The 21,118-nt window shown below is 36.8% G+C and overlaps 1 protein-coding gene across 1 annotated transcript; it reads left to right on the forward strand.

Moving 5' to 3' along the window:
* The first annotated feature begins 4,958 nt into the window (after window positions 1–4,958).
* On the forward strand, window positions 4,959–8,187 carry LOC132640748 (nucleoside diphosphate kinase 1-like). The gene is made up of 4 exons (XM_060357504.1): window positions 4,959–5,113; window positions 5,499–5,547; window positions 6,518–6,749; window positions 7,797–8,187. The coding sequence occupies exons 1-4, from the start codon at window positions 5,063–5,065 to the stop codon at window positions 7,909–7,911; spliced, it is 447 nt and encodes a 148-aa protein (XP_060213487.1). The 5' UTR covers window positions 4,959–5,062; the 3' UTR covers window positions 7,912–8,187.
* The last annotated feature ends 12,931 nt before the right edge of the window (window positions 8,188–21,118 follow it).

The raw sequence follows: 21,118 nt of genomic DNA on the forward strand, positions 1-21,118 counted from the left end.
CGATGCTCCGCAAGTGTATTGGAGATCCCATAAAGATTGTTCCAATAGATGATGTGTAATAACAGAAAAGCTAACCTATGAAGAAGTGCCTATTGATATCCTCGACAGGCAAGTGCGAAGACTCCGAAACAAAGAAGTGGTTTCCGTTAAAGTCTTGTGGTGAAACAATAACCAGGAAGAAATGACTTGGGAAGCGGAAGAGAGTATGAAGTCTAAGTATCCGCATTTGTTTCGACCCCCAGGAGATATTCAAGATGAAACGCCAGCGATATAAGGTATGTATGTTTATTTTGATGCTTTTGGTCGTGTGTAGCCATAGATATGTCGATGTTGTGATGTAGCCCTGTGAGGCGATGATATTATGGGTTGTTGTGACAGGTTGATAGTGCCAAATTACAAGGGAAACTCTGGCGAAATTTTTCTAGAATCCCCGATGACTTAACATTCGAGGACGAATGTTCCAAAAGGGGGGAAGAATGTTACACCTCGAACATTTCTCCGTGAACGTACAACAAGTAGACCAACGAAGTGTATGAGTGTGCGATGTTTTACTAAGTAGGGAATGAATATTTATGAATTTTGGAAATGAGAAAGTTACAGATCTGCACTTCGACCCCGTTGGTCGTAAAATAGAATACGACCCGTAAAGTAGTTTACGGACCGTAAACTGCCATCGTCCTTCAGCATTCCAAAAACTTCAAATTTCTGCCAATTGACGAAATGGATAAATACGACTCAGAATACGGACCGTAAAGTGAAATACGGCCCGTAAACTGTGTCCGTAAATCACCACGTCTCAGCCTGAGTTTCTGGTTTTGATATGCTTAAATACGGTCATGAAGGACGGACCGTAAACCAGAATACGGTCCGTAAACTGGGTTTACGACCACTGTGCATCCCGACTACTGTTCATAAAAATCAGATTTTGTGATTAATATAAGGGACCCTTTTCATTCATTTTCATTTCATTTCTCATCTACACAACTCAAGAGAACTCTAGAACACTCTAAACACTTCATTCACAAGAATTCAAGAGAACCAAAGGAAAATCAAGGTCAATAACATCAAATCCACGAAATCAAGTGTAAGGATCACATCAAAGTTCATCTACACCAAGAAATTACAAAGTAAGTGAAATAGGGTTTTTGGTATAGAAGGGTATTGCTACTCAAGGCTCGTTCCTACAACATCTAAGGTAAGTTTGATGACCTTCTCATGATGATTGAAGTATTAAAACGTTGAAACACTTGGATTATGGAAGAGTGTAGTAAATGGGTCATAAAATGTGAATAGTGCCATAATTGAATGATAGTTAGATTGAATTATGAATGTTGATGTGTTGTGAGTATAAAGAGGTTATAAATGACGTGTATACCATGAAATGGGTGTGATATATAAGAAAATGTGATGATGAGAAAAAACCTATAAATGTAGAGAAATTGGAGAAAAATGGTGGGATGTGGTAGATGTAGATAAATGACGATTGTTGATACCATATTGTGAGTGTTGTTATCAATGTTTGGAAGTTGATATAGAATATGGAAAAGTAATATAACACCGCACCTAGTTGGCCGGGCAGTCACCGCTAAGGCGGGCAGCTATATGATACACCATGGCCAAATGGAATGGGCAGACACCACTAGTGGGCGGCATGAGATGGTACCCCGGACGCGGGAGGCCTGGATGCAGGCTAATGGTATGATTATCACACCGATCCGATATGGACGGGCAACTTATACATTGTGCATATATGATATAATGACGAGGATGAGTAAGACAGCATGACTTAATTCTTTATGCATGACCATCAGACATAGATGTTCCATATTGATATTTCTATTATGTCATTGTTCTATTTCTTTGTTTATGCCTCTCATACTCAGTACAATGTTCGTACTGACGTCCGTTTTCTTTGGACGCTGTGATCATGCCCACAGGTAGACAGGGAGGAGAGCTCGACCCAGACCAGCAGTAGCTGTCAGCCAAGTGAAAGCACTCATTTGTTCGGAGGTGATTATGACGATTCTTTTGTGTAAATTCATGTATATGTATTTTTTGGCATGACGGGGTCTTGTCCCGTCCTCATGCTTAGCACTCCAGTAGAGGCTCGTAGATGCGCAGTGTGGGTTAGATGGTCTCACGAGATGCCATTATATGTATATATTATTTTGATAGCCGAGAGGCATATGTATATAAAAGTATTTATGTTTCCATATAAAATATGATTTTTCTACAATTTGAGTATAAAACTGATAAAAGACCATTAAATGAGCAAGATGAGTAGTAGCACGAGTGGTGCTCGGTGGCTAGCCCCGGGTACCCGTCACGGCCCCTAGCTGGGTCGTGACATTTTGGCACCTTAATTAAGAGTTATTCCTATTGAACCCCTAAACTCATCTTCTAGTGTGTCTATCAAACAATCTCACTTACATAGTATTCTATCTTCAATGTAGCAACATGTTAATAAATACTCTAATTTAATTATGCCATCTTTTAGCTAAGATTAGCAGCAATTGAGAGGGAAAAAAAGAGTAAGCTCTTAATTAAGCTGGAAGTGGAAGAGCAAAACCAGCAGAAACCGACACATCCATGACCTAAAGAATAGCTTACCACACGTTTAAAATATTTACTTCACCTTCATTACTATAATTTAATTTTTGCTTCTAATAAAAATCAGATTTAGAGGGTTTAATAGACACACTTGAGGATGAGTTCAGGGGTTCAATAGAAACAACACTTAGTTGAGGTACCAAAATAGAAAAAAAAGACAAATTTAGGGGGCTGCATATGCAATACGCCTTTTTTTTTTTTTGGGTATCATATGAATACAAAGTTTGATTCTTACAATATCTCCGGTTCTGCTATCCTCTATTTTGGTTCACCCACCACAAGCAAAAAAAAAAAAAAAAAAAAAAAAAGACCATAACTAATTTGCAAGGTACCAAAATTATTATTTTAAATTAATAGTGGTGAAATCCTAACATATATCTTTATTTTCTCTCTTTTAATAAATAAAAATAATCTTTTATCAAGTGGATCCTAATGAAGTACTGTATGTCATTAAGCTTGACATTTTTATTTTTTTTCGTCATTACCGTGAAAGGTTGTGGCGGAGGATAATTACTCTCCGTCTTTAAATAGAAATATCGAGTTTGATTCCTAAATATAAAATTACCTTTAATAATGATCACACAACGCGCAAAACAAGTTCCTTAAAAATGAGAAATATTACTTCCCTAATTGAAGTAGCCCCAGTAAGGAAAACAAGTCTCAGTAGCATTCCACATTGATTGTCTCCTCCCAACCCTGGAACACATCTCATGTTCATCCCATCCCATCCCACCCCCACCCCACACACCCACAGCCCACCCCACACCCATAGTAATTGTCTAGAATTATATACAAATGCTTTTAAGATAATATTTTTTGCTTACATATCGAACACAAGAAAATAAGTAAGAAATTCACTTATTGTCTTGAAATATATTTTTCATCAAAAACTTTTTCCTTCGTAACCAAACACACCCTCAAAGTGAAACTTTTCGGCATGAACCAAACTAATAGAACTCCAAGCAAATACCAGATAATGGTCGAAAAAAAAGTATTTTCTCATCTATGAGCTTAATAATTATGCAAAAAGAGGGGGTTGTTCATGGTAAACACCTTTCACTTTCAATCCAAAGGTTATGGATTCGGTCACCAAGGTAACAAAAATGGAGGAGCTCGGGAGGAGGCGTAAAAAAAAATGAAAAAAAAAGGTTAATAATTATATGGGAGATTAAAATTAGTGTTGGAGGTTAGGAAACCAAACATAACGTGGAACTTCATGGTTGGCTAAATTCAAAACATCACCAAATACTCACACGTAGTATTTCTCAAAACAGAACATCCCAAGTACCATAGATCACGGGTTCTTTTTCTTGTTATGGAAAAGGTCCAAAAATACACCTAACGTATGGGAAATGGCTCACAAATACTCTTCATGTATCTATTGGTCCAAAAATACCCCCAACCTATTTTTTTGGCTCAAGAATACTCCTCAAACTAACACCCTAATTTTGATGGTATTTTTCAATTTTAAAATGTCACGTGGCTTGTTTTGATTGGACACATATATATATATTTTTTTTTTTTTTTTGCATTTCGTGTATTAAAAAATGAAATAAAAAAAAAAAATTAATTTCGTTCATATAAAAACGAAATTGGAATATATATATATATATATATATTTTGCATTTCGTTGGTATATCTACCAAAAATACCCCCAACCTATTTTTTTGGCTCAAGAATACCCCTCAAACGAAAAAAAATAATTATTTTCCTATTTCGTTTTTATATAAATGAAATACAAAAAATATATATATATTTATCCTATTTCATTGGTATATATATATATATATATATATATGTATGTATGTATGTATTCCTATTTCGTTTTTGTATAAACGAAATGAAAATAAAATTATTTTCCTATTTTTTTATATAAACGAAATACAAAAATACAAAAAAAATTATTTCAAATTTCGTTTTTACCAACGAAATGCAAAAACAAATATATACCAACGAAATGCAAAAATAAAAATAAATATATATATATATATATATATATATATATATATATATATATATATATATATATATTATAATTTCCTATTTCGTTTTTTTATTCACGAAATGCAAAAAAAAAAAAAAAAATTCGTTGATTAATTCACGAAATGCAAAAAAATAAAAATAAAATAATATATGTGTCCAATCAAAATAAGCCACGTGACATTTTAAAATTGAAAAAATACCATCAAAATTAGAGTGCTAGTTTGAGGGGTATTCTTGAGCCAAAAAAATAGGTTGGAGATATTTTTGGATCAAATAGATGGATGAATGTATTTTTGAATCAATAGATGGATGAAGGATATTTGTAAGTCATTTGCCTAGAGCTATTTTTGGACCTTTTCCGTTCTTGTTATAATAATAGCCATACTCCCCCACATTCATACAAACACAACTTATTCTTCCACTCTCACTACTTTAGTGCATAGTTCAGAACTAATCACATAAACAAAAAATGGAGCAGACCTTTATCATGATCAAGCCTGATGGTGTCCAACGTGGCCTGGTTCATATATCTATTAACTTATGCTCTTCGATTCAAATTTTTTTTTATTAATTTTATTGAGCTGCCCTTTTGTTAATCCCTGTTTGATGTAATTCTTTCTTTTAATTGTTTTTGTTCTTTAAATAGTGCTCCATCCGTCCCAATTTTACTGTATTAGTTTTGATTAGACATGGAGTTTAAAAAATAAAACACTTTTAAATCTTGTCGTCCTGAATTAGAAATGTGTATTAAAATGTACTTTGAATTCTGTGGTCTCTGTTTTGTTTGTTATAATTCCTAGATATGGTGGATCTAGTATTTTAAACGCAGATGCTAAAGAATTGGGATGAATTGAAGTTGTTTTCCTTTGATTAATTTTGTATTTATTGTTGATTTTATGTTTCAGGTCGGTGAGATTATTGGAAGATTTGAGAAGAAAGGTTTCTCTTTGAAAGGTAAAGTTTGACCTTACATTCTCCTTAATTCTGATTAGTAGGATGATTAGTTGCTTGCTGGTATTGTATTTAGATAAATCGATCTAACAACAAGGACTTTTTAATGTAACATTTTTTTTTATCACACAGTTAGAGGCGGAGTCAGGATTTGAAAATTATGGGTTCTAGAGTCTAATTTTTTTTAGGTTACTGGGTTTTAAATTAAATATCTATACATAATCAAAGAACTTTTAAGACAACTATAGTCTATAGAGTTTGAACCAAAGCTACTGGGTTCGGCTAACACTCTCCCTCCACCCCTAATCGCCGTCATCATCATGATTAGTGATTACAACCAGGACCCATAGGGATTTGCATGATGATGATTCAGCTAATATTTTCTAAGATTATTACTCCCTCTTTTTCAATTTGTTTGTCTTAGTTTGACTCGGAATGTAGTTTTAGAAATTAAAAATACTTTTGAATGTGGTGTTAGATTAAAGATGTGTATAATGTGCCAAAATGCTCTTTGAATCTTGTGGTCTTAAATATGCCATGTAAGATGTTGGTGTAAATAGTTACTAAATATAGAAATTGGCTTTCTTTTTTTAAATAGGCTATAACGGGAAGTAAGACAACCAAATTGAAAATGAGGAAGTAACTATTATTCCCCGTTGTAAAGGATAAGATCTTTTCCCAGTGTAAAATTTAGTCAACACGATGTTTTACAGTGCTTTCTTGTGGTCTCTATGGTGATTATTAGCATACAATAGAAGAAGAAAATTATGTGGTCAGCTTATCTAAGTATTGTTGCCAGGACAAAATGATTCTACCAGTCATCATTTGGTATTTTCATTTCTTGTTTTTTTTTTGTTTGATATGTAGGTAACAACTTTATTAGATGATTGTAAGTTTCTTGCATTTTTTGGGGGCCTTTTGATTAATTTGCTAGAACTAAACTTGTTGTGTTGGCTACTGTGTTTGGATCTAGGCTTGAAGCTTATAACCGTGGATCGTGCTTTCGCTGAGAAGCACTATGCTGACTTGTCTGCAAAGCCTTTCTTCAATGGGCTTGTGGAATACATTGTGTCTGGTCCCGTTGTTGCGATGGTATGGGCTGGTAAGGGTGTAGTTACTACTGGTAGGAAGATAATTGGAGCAACAAACCCCTTGGACTCTGCTGCAGGCACCATCCGTGGTGATTTTGCTATTGACATTGGGAGGTAAAACATTTAACTTCCAGATTAGTGTTTTCTGTAGCGTGCATTTCTTTCAAGCCAATGTGCCAATAGTTAGGATTAATTATGTGTTCCAACACACCTAACCCCAAGTTAAAACTCTTTATAACTTCGTTGCTCAATCATGTAACATAATTCAGTCTTTCAAGCTCTTATACTGCTAGTGATGTTGATTGCTCGGTTATTGAGATCGTAAGGATAATCACTGGTTGCAGAATTTTATCAGTGTCTTTAACATGGACTGGAGTTCTAAAAGAATGTAGAACAATGAGCTCAAAATTGCCGAAGTTCATTGTTAGTGGAATTGCCAAATTCCATTCGTGTTCATCTTTAATTTTTTTTTGCTTAGTCATAGTGCTGATTATGTCATGAGGAAGGGTGTGTTTGGCATGGACGAAACCAGAAACTGTTTTCTACTTTTTTCCATGTTTGGGTGGTCAAAAGTTTTAGAAAACAATTTCTCTAGAAAAATAAGTTTCTTAACAGTGAGGAAAATGTCAGTGGAAATAGGCAAAACAAGTTAAATAATTGGCATTCCACATTAATTCTCTCATCTCCACCCTCCAACACACTCCACCTCCACCCCCATAGCCCCCAGCCCCACCAACCCGACAGTGAAACCTTCCACCCTCACCCCCATAATGTTTGCCTAGATTATATAAAATGCTTTTCGGACGATATTTTCTGTTTACTTACCGCAAAAAATAAATCCACTTATTTTCCAGGAAAACGTTTTCCTTCATACCAAACACACCCAAAATGTCATCTGAGCCAAGTTACCCTTTCCTTTTATTGCTTTGATAGCAGCAACTGTTATATTGCTATTCCACAAGTTGAACTAGTCCATGATTTATCTTTAAAATTTTAAGTTCTATTTTAGGTCCTTAGGTCTACATCTTATCTTGGAAAGCAGATCCTTTTCAGTTCCCCTCTTATCTGTTTACGCTGTTTGAGATGACCAGTAAATTGGTATGTTTGCCCCATCAAATTAGCGAGGTAGCTGGAAGTTTGAGAACCTTCGCAATTGTGCAGGAACGTTATTCATGGAAGTGATTCCATTGAGAGCTCTAAGAAGGAAATTGCTCTTTGGTTTCCTGAAGGTGTTGCAGAGTGGCAGAGCAGTCTTCACTCTTGGATCTATGAGTAAAAGGTTTTACGAGCTACTCTATCGGTGTCCTGTTTATCTTTTTTGGCTGCAGCTTATGAACTTCTGACCATTGTTTGAGTAGAAACATCGTTGTTTCAGATTTACTTTCTTTTGGGTATGTCAAGAAGAGTTAAGATATGATATGAGATAGTTATAGTTAGTAATCTCACTTCTGCTACACTTTAAGAGTTTTATCATTTGTCAGCTTCATCAATTGTCTAAGAAAAAAAACCTTGAAGTGGAAGTTGTATCATGTATATCAGTGTTTTAGGGTGTTGCAGGGCGTTATTATAGTAGTATACACTAAAAGCAAAGAATTTCGGGTTGATTTTTTATTTATAGGTTCAATTTGGATTTCAATAAAATTGGAAGGGAAAAATGAAAAAATAGTGCCCACAATTCTAAAAGTGTGCGTATCAAGTAGATTGTTTAGTTAATACGAATAGCTCAGCTTTTACATGTATACTGTTCTATTCAGATGTGCAAATGTGTTGATCTTTATAACCACTTTATAATGTTACCAAACAGGCCCTCAAACTTGGTCTCAGCTGGTAAGTATGTCCTCCAACTTTGGGTGTGCACAAGTAGACACCTCAAAATGATACAACACTTCAAATTTAAGAGTGAGAGCCTGTTTGGATTGGCTTATCTTAGGTGCTTTTAAGCCAAAATAGATTTTAAGCACTTTTATAGTGTTGTTTTTAAGCTAAAACAACAAAATAAGCCAAAAGTCATAAGCTAGAATTTCTAACTTATGACTTGTGGCTTATAAGTCAAAAGCCATAAGCCCATCCAAACGGTCTCTAAGAGCAAAAAAAAAAAAAAAAAAAAAAAAAGATTTTAAAATAGAAGTTTCATGAACAAAAAGCGGTTTCTTTAGGAGAGTTGAAATGATGGGAAAATGGAAAAAAATAACAATAAAACAAACATTGTACAAAATTAAAAATTTTATATTTGGGCGTGAATGGGCCAAGTCCCATTAATTGATCATAACGATATTGTGGAAATGCTGCACGGACCCATATATATAGGAATAGAAAAAGAATCACCTTGATACTAAATCAGATTGAGCCCAGGATCTTCTTGGAAATGGGAAGATCTAGGATAGGCGGCCAACCTCCTGGAGAAAGCAATGTGCATAGAACAGGTGAGTAGGGATGCAGCTCCGTGGACCGCTCGTCGGGCCTGATAGGTGGTGGTATCACACCCTTCTCAAAGAAATCGTACGTGACACTCTCGCATCATACGACTCCATCCCGGAAGTAGGACCTTCCCTTTCCTTTGACCAACGAGCCCTCAAACCATTATGATTTCGTGCCGAACCTGGTCTCCATCTTCGAACTTCTCATTTGATGAGATCCCAGGTCTCGCTTCAGTTAGCCAAACACTGTAATCCTTTTTAATAATTATACTCCATAGGATCTAGCATATGACACTATATGGGAAGGGAATTTATGCCTATCTGGAAAAAGAAAAAAAACATGCATGTCAGTTTACATTTGGCGATTTGGGGAATAGCAAAATTCACACTTGGGTAAAGAGATGATGAGATGAAGCGAAAGAGGAAAAGTGTTTTCACCAAAAAGATGAGATGCACACTTAACCAAAATATCATTTTTTTGGGACTATTATCTCTTACGCGTAGTTGACATGATAGAGCTAAGTGAGATGAAGTGAAAGAGTAAAAGTGTTCCACCAAAAATATGAGATGAGAACTTAACCAACATTACCATTTTTTGGACTATCATCTCTTATGCGTAGTTGACATGATAGAGCTAAGTGAGATGAAGTGAAAGAGTAAGAGTGTTTTCACCAAAAATATGAGATGAAAACAAAACCAAAATATCAATTTTTGGATCATCTCTTATGTGTGGTTGACATTGATAGAGCTCTCTGCTTAGTGTTCGTTCTAATAGTTCAATACTGCAAGGGGTATATTAGGCTCAAGAATATATTATTATTATTATTATTATTATTATTATTATTATTATTATTATTATTATTATTATTATTATATTATTATTATTATTATTATTATGCCGCCTCGTATTCAAAGCTACAGTTGGTTGTGTATATATACACAAAGAAGTATACAACACTTAGGAGTTCTAATTACAATCAACTATTGCTAGCCTAACCTTTGTCGGGTGAAGTACCAGTTGGTGCAGGACATGGTCTAATACTCCCCTTGCAAGCTGAAGGTGGTGAAGCAACATTCAGCTTAGAACATAGAAACTGAAACCTGGCTGAGGCAAGTGGCTTCGTCAAGATGTCGACCAGTTGATCTTTAGTGGATAAAAGCTGTACAGAGAGATCTTTCCGAGCAACTTTATCACAAACAAAATGGAAGTCAATCTCCACATGCTTGGTGCGAGCATGAAACACAGGGTTAGTAGACAAGTAGGCTGCTCCCAAATTGTCGCACCATAGCACTGCCGAGGATCAAAGAGGTACACAAAGCTCAAATAAAAGGGATTGTAACTATGTAAGCTCAGCAGTTGCATCCGCAAGGGCTTTATATTCTGATTCTGTGGAAGATCGCGGCACAGTGCGTTGTTTCTTTGACGACCATGAAACTAATGCATTTCCAAGGAAAATGGCATAACCTCCCGTTGACTTCCTATCATCTACCGAGCCTGCCCAATCAGAGTCGGTAAATGCCTGAAGATTAAGATTAGAGGATCTGGAATAAGAAATTGATGCTCGGCGGTGTGTTGTAGGTAGCGAAGGATTCTTTTAACAGTGGCCCAGTGATTTGGGCTTGGGGAATGCATAAATTGGCAAACTTCGTTGCAGCAAAGGCAAGATCAGGCCGAGTAAGAGTGACATATTGCAAGGCTCTAACAATATTACGATATAATGTAGGATCATCAAAGGAAGAACTATCGCCAATGTATAACTTTGTATTAATCGCCATAGCGGTTCAGACAGATTTGCACTTGTGCATGCCGTACTTTGACAAGAGGTCTTTGATGTACTGCTGCTGCGATAGCGAGAGTCCGGAGGTTGTATGTTTTACTTCGACACCCAAAAAGAAACTCAACGGTCCCAAGTCTCTAATCGAGAATTCGACACTTAACTGTGAGATGACGAATTCAAGGAAGCTTGGATGACTGCTCGTAATGATAATATCATCAACATAAGCCAGTAGGCATGCCTTCTCTCCATTTGAGTGATACACAAACAAGCAGGTGTTTGTTTTGGACGGATAGAACCCAATGGCGACGAGAAACTGATGAAGCCGCATGTACCAAACTCTATGGGCCTGTTTAAGGCCATACAGAGATTTGCACAGTTGGCAAACTTGATTAGGATATGATGGATGAACAAAGCCAACAGGTTGATCCATAAACACACTCTCAAGAAGTTGTCCATGTAGGAAAGCATTTTGGATATCTAATTGTCGCAAAGGCCAGTCATTAGATGTAGTAATGACAAGTACAACTCAAATAGTAGAGGGCTTAACCACCGGACTAAATGTTTCAAAATAATCTTACCTGTCAAGTTGGTGGAAACCTTTGGCAACTAAGCGAGCTTTGTAACGCTCAATATGACCTGAAGAATTTCTTTTAATCCGAAACACCCATTTGTTACCTAAAACATTCATAGAGGACTTGTAGATGACTAACGATCAAGTCCCATTGTGGAGAAGAGCACTCATTTCAGCGGCCATAGCATCACGCCAAACCTTATGTTTGTTGGCTTTAGTAAAACTAGTAGGTTCACTATCAAGCAAAGTAGGCAGAGGCGGACAGTTGTGGTTAAGTAGGACGAGGGAGGCATATAACGAAGCTGCATATGGTGGGTTCGATTTGGGGGAGCTGTGAGACGAGAGTCACGTTTGAAGGGATGGGAAGGCCTTGGAGGAGAACTTGGAGGTTGCGGAACCAATGGGTACCTTGAGAGGTCCACCACAAGAGGGATTGATCGTGGTGATGGAGTCGTGGCAGCGAAAGTAGACGAGGGAGCAATGTTTGCAGTAGGTTCTAAGCAGGTTAGTTGCTTGAGGAGAGGGGGGCTGGAAATTGAAGTAGATGGCAATGAAGCGATGGTAGGGGGAGAGGGCTGGTTGGTCATATTCGGAGATGGGGGCGACAATGGTGAGGAAGCGAAAATCAGGGATGACGCCCAAGGAAGCATAGAAGAAGACGTTGAGAGGTGAGGGCCGAGAACGGAAGGTATCTTAAAAGGAAAATTTGTTTCATTAAAGCAAGCATGGCGGGCGATGTATATACACCCAGAGGCTCTGTCAAGGCGTCTATACTCGAGGTGGTGTGGACTATACCCGAGAAACACACAGGGAACACTTCGAAAGTTGAATTTATGTTTGTTATATGGGCGAATATAAGGAAAACAGAGGCGTCCAAAAGACTTTAAGAGAGAATAGTCAGGAGACCGATGAAATGCCAGTTCAAAGGGCGAGTGATCAGTGTTCGAGGGAGACGACAGTCTATTGATGAGATAGACGGCAATATCGAATGTGAAGTGCCAATAGTGAGAGGGGGTTGATTTATGAGCCATGAGACTTAGGCCAGTATCAACAATGTGACCATGTTTTCTTTCAACTTTTCCTTGTTGTTCATGAGTGTGTGGACAAGATATTCTATGGGAGATGCCAGGATTAGCAAGGACGGGGAAGAGAGCACGAAACTCACCACCCCCATCGAATTGGAGTGATTTTATATGGGAATTAAATTGATTTTTGACAAGAAGCTTAAATTGTTGAAATATACGAACGACATCCAGTTTTAGTTTCATTGGAAACCCCCAGGTGTAGTTTGAGTAATCATCCACAAAGACAAGAAAATATTTATGACCATCAGAAGATAAGTAAGGTGCAGGACCCCAAACATCAACAAAAATTAATTGAAGCATAGAAGAACTTTTATTAATTGAAGTTGGTAGATGCAACTTATGCGACTTGCTAAGTTGACAAGCGCTACAAATACTATTGAAATTGAAACTAGAACAAGGTAAACTATGTTTCCGAATTAATTTGTGAAGCAGACATTGATAAAGGTGTCTTAGCTAGAGGTGCTAACAGGAAGAAAAAGCTTTGGTGGAGAGGAATGTTGAGGGTGACACGGTACTATGTCTTTGAGAGGGTGATTTGATAGCAAATGAATAGAGGCCATCGTCACTTTGACCTGAAAGAAGAAGAGACTTGGATACTCGATCCTTGACAAGAAAATAATAGGGATGGAATACAAAAAAAACATTATTGTCATGAGCAAAACGTTGAACTGAAAGAAGATATTTTTTAATTGAAGGAATATGAAGAATGTTTTTAAGGGCTAAAGATTTAGAAGGGAGAGATAAAGTAGAGTTACCAGTGTGATGTATTGGAAGCCGATGACAATTACCAACATTCCTGATCCATACCCCTATAGTCCTCTACCTGTTATAATTTTGACAGATCCGGAGTAATGTGATGTGTTGCGCCCGAGTCCGGATACCACTGGTGAGTAGGAGTAGTAGGTTGATAATACGAGAAATATGCAGCCGGCTTGATCGTATGGTATATCGCTGGAAGCAATTCGGTGCAAGGTGGTTGGTTCCATTGCATAACTGGCAGCGTTGTCGAGAATCATTGGTGGACCATGGAGAGCCGGCATACGAACCACCTCTAAGATATCCAGATCTTCCGCCACGGTTACCTCCTTTGCCCCTTCCATTGTTCCTACCCCGTCCTCGAGTGGCGTTGGAATTAAATTGGCGATCACTAGATGATGTTCGTTGGCCTAGGTTTACATTGGGTGGAGAGGGGTGCTCTGGCACAGGTGGGGGTAGCGATAGACAATGGAGCAAGTGTGGCACCATTGAGGAACTCATGGTTTAGGAGACTAAGCAATTCGCTGAATGAAACAGGTTCCGGACGGGCAGATAGGGTGGTGACGAGGTCCTTAAATTCGCTTCGGAGACCTTTAAAAATATATATGTTTTGATCCGACAAATAAAGAGGACGACTAGCGGCGGATAATTCATTAGAGATAAGTTTGGCTTTGTGAAGATATTGGGTCACAGTCATATCGTCTTGCTTCAAATTTTGGAGTTGCATATGAAGATTGAGAATGCGAGTATTGGAAGAAGAGAAGAGGGCGGCTTCAAAGGCATCCCAGACAGCTTTAGATGTGGACAAGCTAATAACAATCAGGATAGTTTCTTTAGAGAGGGAAGATATTAGGAGACTAAGGATTACTTGATCTTGTTGAATCCATCTAGAGTATGCTGGATTAGCCATAGGTTCGGCACTGTTGGTGCCAGGAATATGGGATGGTGGTCAGGGAAAACTACCGGAGATATAGCCAGAGAGATCCTGGCCACGAAGAAAGGGTGTGATTTATGTCTTCCAAAATAGATAATTGGAGGAGGTGAGTTTGATTGAGATAAAGTGATGGGCATGGGTTAGAGGAGAAGGAGAAGACGAACCATCGGAAGTCATGGTGGGTTAGGCGACGATAGTCGCAGTCGGAGTCGGCAGGGAAGTGGACGACGAGTCCGTTATGGGTTGTGATACCATAATAGTTCAATACTGCAAGAGATATATTAGGCTCAAAAATATATTATTATGTTGCCTCACATTCAAAGCTACAGTTGGTTGTGTATATATACACAAGGAAGTATACAACACTTAGGAGTTCTAATTGCAATCAACTACTGCTAACTTAACCTTTGTCGGGTGAAGTACCAATTGGTGCAGGACATGGTCTAATACGCTCGACGGACATCAAACTCGTAGGGAGGAGCAGAGCTAACCAAAGGCCGAAGCGAACGGTTACACAATTTTTGGACTATCATAAGACATATTTATAGTGGGTAAAAAGTTGCCAGTCTGTTAGCTTCAGAATAACTTTAAATATAGGGTATTTGAAGTTTTATATGGTTGAAGTTCAGCCATTTTTGCCTTAACTTCAGTCATACAACAACATACCAGTGTAGTACTACAAATGGGTTTGGGGAGGATAGAGTGTACGCAGACCTTACATCTACCTTGATAGCGAGGTTGTATTTGATAGTCCCTCGGCTTAACTTCAGTTACATGTAGTTTTATTCAATCACTAGTGAACTCCCTTCGCGCGGTTATTTGATATGTAGAATTCATCAAACGATCTTCTTCTTAAAAAGTTGAGAAAGTGGAAAAATATTTAAACTTCTAAAAAGTATACCCAAAAAAAATGAATTAGTTATAATATCTTCAATACTGAGTACTTAGCCTTGGAAATGGAAATTGGGAAATATGAGTAATTCAACAAAGGGTGAGATTAATATTAGAAGTTCCATTCACACTACATTTTTAAAGCTCTTACACCACCACCAACAACATATTCAGTGTAATTTTTTTAAGCTCTTAAATGCATGTAAATTGTGATGCATTTCTATAAAGTATTTAGGTGCACATTTAATTATCAAACCTTCCAAGCGTGTTAGGCAAAGGAAGGACCACTTAACATGTATAATAATAATCGAGTGCGGTAGCATACGCAGAATTTTTGGTAAGCGGTGTCACATTTTAAATTGAAAATAAATAAATAAATAAAACACTATAACACCATATTGAAAAAAGAACACACAATATAAATAAACACAACTCCCGTATAATACTAGAACTCTTCTCGATGAATTTTCATTTTTTGAAATGTATTCGAAATAACCTCGTTATAATACTAAATATAAATCTTTTTATACAAGGCACCAAACGATACTGAAAAGCTCCTCATGCATTTGATTGCGCAAATCATCTTTAATCAGCAATTTCATCGATGAGAAAGAAAAAAAACTACTATGAACCAATCGATGAGAGAGAAAAAAAAGCTACTATGAACCAACCGCCCTCCTAAAATAGAAATTACTTGTTGCAACTCGTCACACAAATTAGTATGAACCAACTGGTCCAAGGTTTTGTTAACTTCTGAGAGGTCAGCGGTTCAAAACTGGACAAAGTATCCTTTTTTATATTGAGGCGACAAAATTTTAAAACAATAAGCTGTTGAGTCTCGAAGTCAAGACCTTTAGAAGAAAATTAGGGCGCCAGACTAAGTGAGCTGCGCGTCTGTTTCTATCAAGCAGTGTCATTTTATTCAATTCATCTTCACGTTTCTTATTGGCTTCCAATTATTCATACATATTTAGTTAAATTTTCCGACGCAACATCCCTCGGCCTAAGATAAATCCGCCTCTGATCGAGTGATGCCATTAATGCTTTTAAAGTTCACCAATTCATTAAGATACATTGCAAATATTTGTCCTGAAAGGACAAATCCATTGAGCTTGAGAAAAGGTTCCTCAAAACGACAGTTTTAATCACGTTACGTAAAAGGTGAGGCCCAAAACTAATAAGCAACAAGCATAAAAATCAAAGTACATTCGTTAAAATGGTAGGAGGGTAGGAAAAAAAGCTTGTGAGATAGTCACTTACAAATAGTCGACCGAGTTTTATTCTATTCAAATAACATGAATATGAATTAAAAAGTAAAGAAATTTAAATCTAATCGAATACAAATCAAAAGAAGAATTAAATTTCAGTTTAACTTTCAGTCTTTAAGTTTTGTCCATAAAAATAGTAGTTCAATCAAGAAGACATCAATAACACCCCTAAGCAATCTTTGTTGCTTAGTATTTTGTTGTTAATCGATCGTGTATCACAATAAAGTATTAAGGCTCATGTTAAAAAAGAAGAATATATATAAGAAATTATATATAGTCCATTTTAGTGAGGGTTAAAATAACTGAAAAAATGTGACAAAAATTGCAGACCTTCGTATCCCACAAAACCATAAAGCAAGAGAAGTGTGACATCAATTAAACATGTCTTGTTGATATATGTTTGAATCAACAATTAGAACTAATAAGAACTGTATAGGCAACAACTAAGATTAAGTGACTAATGTAACAATTAGATACGACAGTTGATACTCTAAATCACCAATCAAGAGTGAACGATAGTAGTCTTGACATATAAGGACTATCTTCTCACATGAGAAAAATTAAGAAAAATGTAGAAAACGAAGAAGAAAAGAAAGGAAGTAATAGAAAACCATATTAAACTGAGTAGTTATACTAAAGAAAAATGACCTTCATGTACCCCTTTACAGTGTTGTTTGAGATACATCGATATCTAAGAAGTGTGAAAATAATTTTAGATTTTTTTTATCGAATAGTGTAGAAACTTACTCAGTAACTGAAGAACATCCTATACACTCGAATTGCATATGTAACACCTCGTACCTTTAAAATAAGCCGCGTCTATGACTCAAGGATCTCGGAAGCCAAAAAGAAGAGGTTAAGTAGCAAAAACAGACTCAGTTCTGCATGTGACATTCGACGGCTAGAGGGATGGACCGTCGATTGGTCGACGAACAGTCAAAACGCACCGTCCCTAAAGCCTTGTTTTGCAAACTCTCTGGACTTTCTCAGGCTGCTGACAGTACGGTCGAATCGACGGACCGTCAATGATGCACTTTCAAACAAATTTGACTCAGACAGTCAAAGCAACTCGACGAACCGTCAAAGTGTACCCTCAATCCTCCCCGACAACAAACAGTATAAATACGACAATTCATTCTAGAAAATCAGCTTTCACGAATCCCAAGCCCTAGCACGAAGGTTTTCTCTTCCCAACTATCTCCTACATCAAGGTAACTCCTTTCCGCGTATTTTCAGGTGATTCTATGATAGTATAATCAATTCCTAAGCGAGCTCCACTACTCTTAACCTAGGTTTTAAGCAACCCATCTCAAGGTTCAAAGTTCAAGCTTTTGGAATTCCATTGCAAGTTTGAAGCAATAACATGTATATAGGGTTTCTATCTACGTGTGGGAACATCTTTGTTCTTCCCCACGCCACGTTCTTCCGTGAAAATATGAAGTTACACCAAAACTGGGTTCTAGCCATATTCATGATAACCCTAAGCACATTTACTATGATATACCATGATTGTACAGATAATTCGTTATTGTTTTCTTAATACTCCATTTTGGTTATTGAGAATCTGTCTGTAATCCATGAAGACCCATGCTTTGAATTCCATGGGTTCTTAAATACAAGTTATGAACTATTATGCTTAATTTCATGAAAATCCTACTTGTCTACACGTTTTCATCCAAGTATATTATATAACTACATTCATGTTATAATACAAGTCATTTTATGAAATTCATGGGCTTCTTAGCCAACTATATCATGTCCACATTTTTGGGAGTTGCATAGATCACCGAGAAGGTCTTATACCTGAAACTATGTTTGCCAGCATAGGATAAGGATCGCTCCCCCAGTTAGGACGATTCCTTCATATTGTCCCCATTAAGGGATTTGGATTCATTCATGTCATGTCCATGTCTTGTATCCCGACAAGATACAAGATGGCTTAGCTGATCGGACAGAGATCAGATGCCACGTACTAATGTGGTGGTTTCATGTCGGTTACATTAATGATCTCCGTCAGATATTTTACTCATGTTATATATGTATTCATGTTCATGAACAGGTTACAGTTTCAGTCTCAGTTCTTATCATGTTATTTCCTATGTCATGTTTATTTCATTCAGTTTCTTTACATACCAGTACGTTCAATGTGTTGATGCCCTTTTTCTATTGCCCAGGGGCCTGCATTTCACGATGCAGGTATAGACTTACAGGATGACGGATCTGCTCAGTAGGACATTGGACGTATCAGCTGTTGGTGAGCCCCATCTTCTTTAGGGTCTTGCCATTATTTACTTTTATGATAGTTATACAGGATATGCTGGGAGCCTTGTCCCAGCAATAGTTCAGACTCATGTTAGAGGTTTCATAGACTAATCAGTTATGTTATGTTAGATGTTCAGAGTCGTCTAGCCATTTTAGCTCATTATTATTATGTTTATTCAAACTATTCCGCATCATGATATTATGATATTTTCAGACTTACGATTTATGGTACCATGCCTTACTTAAATTATGCATGTTCATAGTTTATTCCGCATCAGTTCATGCCCATGTTGAGTCAGCAAGCCATGTGATTCGATCGGTCACATGCAGTCAGCCATCGAATGTTGTGTTACGCTCAGGCCATGGTTCGGGGCGTGACAACATTCTTTTACAATACGCCCCACTATACACCGCACCTTGTCTGGTTCATCATCAGAAACTCGTCAAATAAATTCAAACACTAATATCAAAAGCAAATTTTCAAGCTTTATATATCCTCTTGTTTCTGTTTTCTTCAACCATGTCTGTGATTCCAAGCTTCTATGGCGATCGTAGGAGCAACATCTTCCGCCGATGTTCACTCTACGCATAGGATGATAGCTTCCCAATTTCAAGAACAGTCGCTTTTGCAAATGCAACAATTAATTGAAAGGGACCCTAGAAGCCCACGTCTTCAAAGTGGACGAAGAACGATCAATGGCACCGTATGGAGTCAGCGGCAAGTTTCTAAGAAGATTGAGGCTGCCAGTGAGTGTAAGAATGGGAGAAATTAAGGCAGTGATGGAGAATGAGGTGCTCACTGTGACTACCGAAATGTTTACCTGTGGTGTTCTGGAAAATAAGCTGCTAATTTGGAGATTTAGGAAGGTACTCAATCTGAAAACTCTTCAAAATATGAAAATGGTCCAATAAGCCTTTGATAATCAAATCTTCGAGTATCCTGCAAATGATATCAGACTAAAAGAATTACAAACTGAATTATTTAATTTCTAAAGGCAAGTACTAAAATGAATAAAGAAGCCTCGGTTTGATCCCCTGCAGTCGAGACCATCTGAACTTTCCTCCAAAACACGTACAGAGACCACTGCCGACCAAGCAAAGATTGCTGAGGTTGCAAGCGGCTGGTGTCTATTAGTTTCGGAACCGAAACGATTGAAGGATTATGAAAGGCAAGAGGACTGAAGGGTTATGACATTTCAGTGATTTTTGTTTTAAAAATAATATTTGGAAAAGACAAATTTGACAAAAAAGATAAATGTAAATGCTGGATTTTCAAAATGCCATGTCACACGGCCTATGTCCTGCGATTATATATAGAGAGAGATTTTTATATGAACTTAACTCAAAATCAAACACTTCTGCCTGAAGTTCATACGCACACTTCAACTTTTTTGCATGAACAAATATGTATCTTCAAACATTTTATATGTGGTTAGACGAATAGAAATTTAAAACAAAAAATGGGAATAGGTTAGATAGCGGTGTACAAACAGGATATCTAAAGACTTTGTGCTAACCAAAGGTTCTCAATAGAACACTTTTCACGTGAAATATTCTATATAAATAGGGTAAATTTTTTTATTTTTGATTATATCGATATCTATATCGTTTAACTTCTTAGATGTTAGGAATGATTCTAATATAGTGATAAAGCATATTCAAAATTTATTTTAGCGCATCAATTCAAATTTTAAATGTGATATTTTAAGATTTTTTGTACATCCTCTTAAGTGCTAATTAATCCTTGGTCCTTCACCATTTTGAGGGTCACCATCGTCGTGTCAATCTCTTTGTATCTACAACGACAAGGTGCTCGCTCCAACAATTTAATTAGTCTAAAAGTAAGGCATTCGTCATATTAAAAAATGGATGAACTATTTCACTTTGAATTACGATACTAGTGGAGAATACTCCTAAATATTTTCAAATTTCGATAACTTTTGACCAAAGAGACAGCAGTAAAATTAAGTTTACAAATGACAAGGGGGCGGCTAGGAGAATCTATTGTCTGCATTAGATTTGCTTTTCCACTTGGGAGAATGTGGGAAGCATTATGTTTTCGTGATCAAATCCTTAGACCTAGATCTAAAATAGGAAAACTTGATTCCTAAATTCTAACATAATTAGTTGCGAAGTTAAAATTTTTATTAAAAAAAAAAATCAACCCATAAAAAAAAGTAAACATATATATGAAAAAGCTAAGGAAAATCAACATTTTTTATTTATACAATAAAAATAATTTTAATTTCATATAATTTCTCAACCAAGAAAATTGAATAAACCCTCTTCCACCCCTAGCTTCTCACCTACCAGTAACATTTTTCAACTTATCACCAATTGTCCACTTCGTGCACTCCCGTGTTAACTTTACATATTATTACCTCCACTTGTTGAGTTGTTGTCAACTTTTTTATTTTCTATTGACCACTTGGTATTAACTAATTTCTAAAGTAGTAACAGTCATCCAATTTCATATGTATATATTGGTAAACTATACTAACTATTTTGCATAACACAAAAG

The sequence above is a fragment of the Lycium barbarum genome, chromosome 5, assembly GCF_019175385.1.
Source record: "Lycium barbarum isolate Lr01 chromosome 5, ASM1917538v2, whole genome shotgun sequence".
NCBI classification, from domain to species: domain Eukaryota; kingdom Viridiplantae; phylum Streptophyta; class Magnoliopsida; order Solanales; family Solanaceae; genus Lycium; species Lycium barbarum.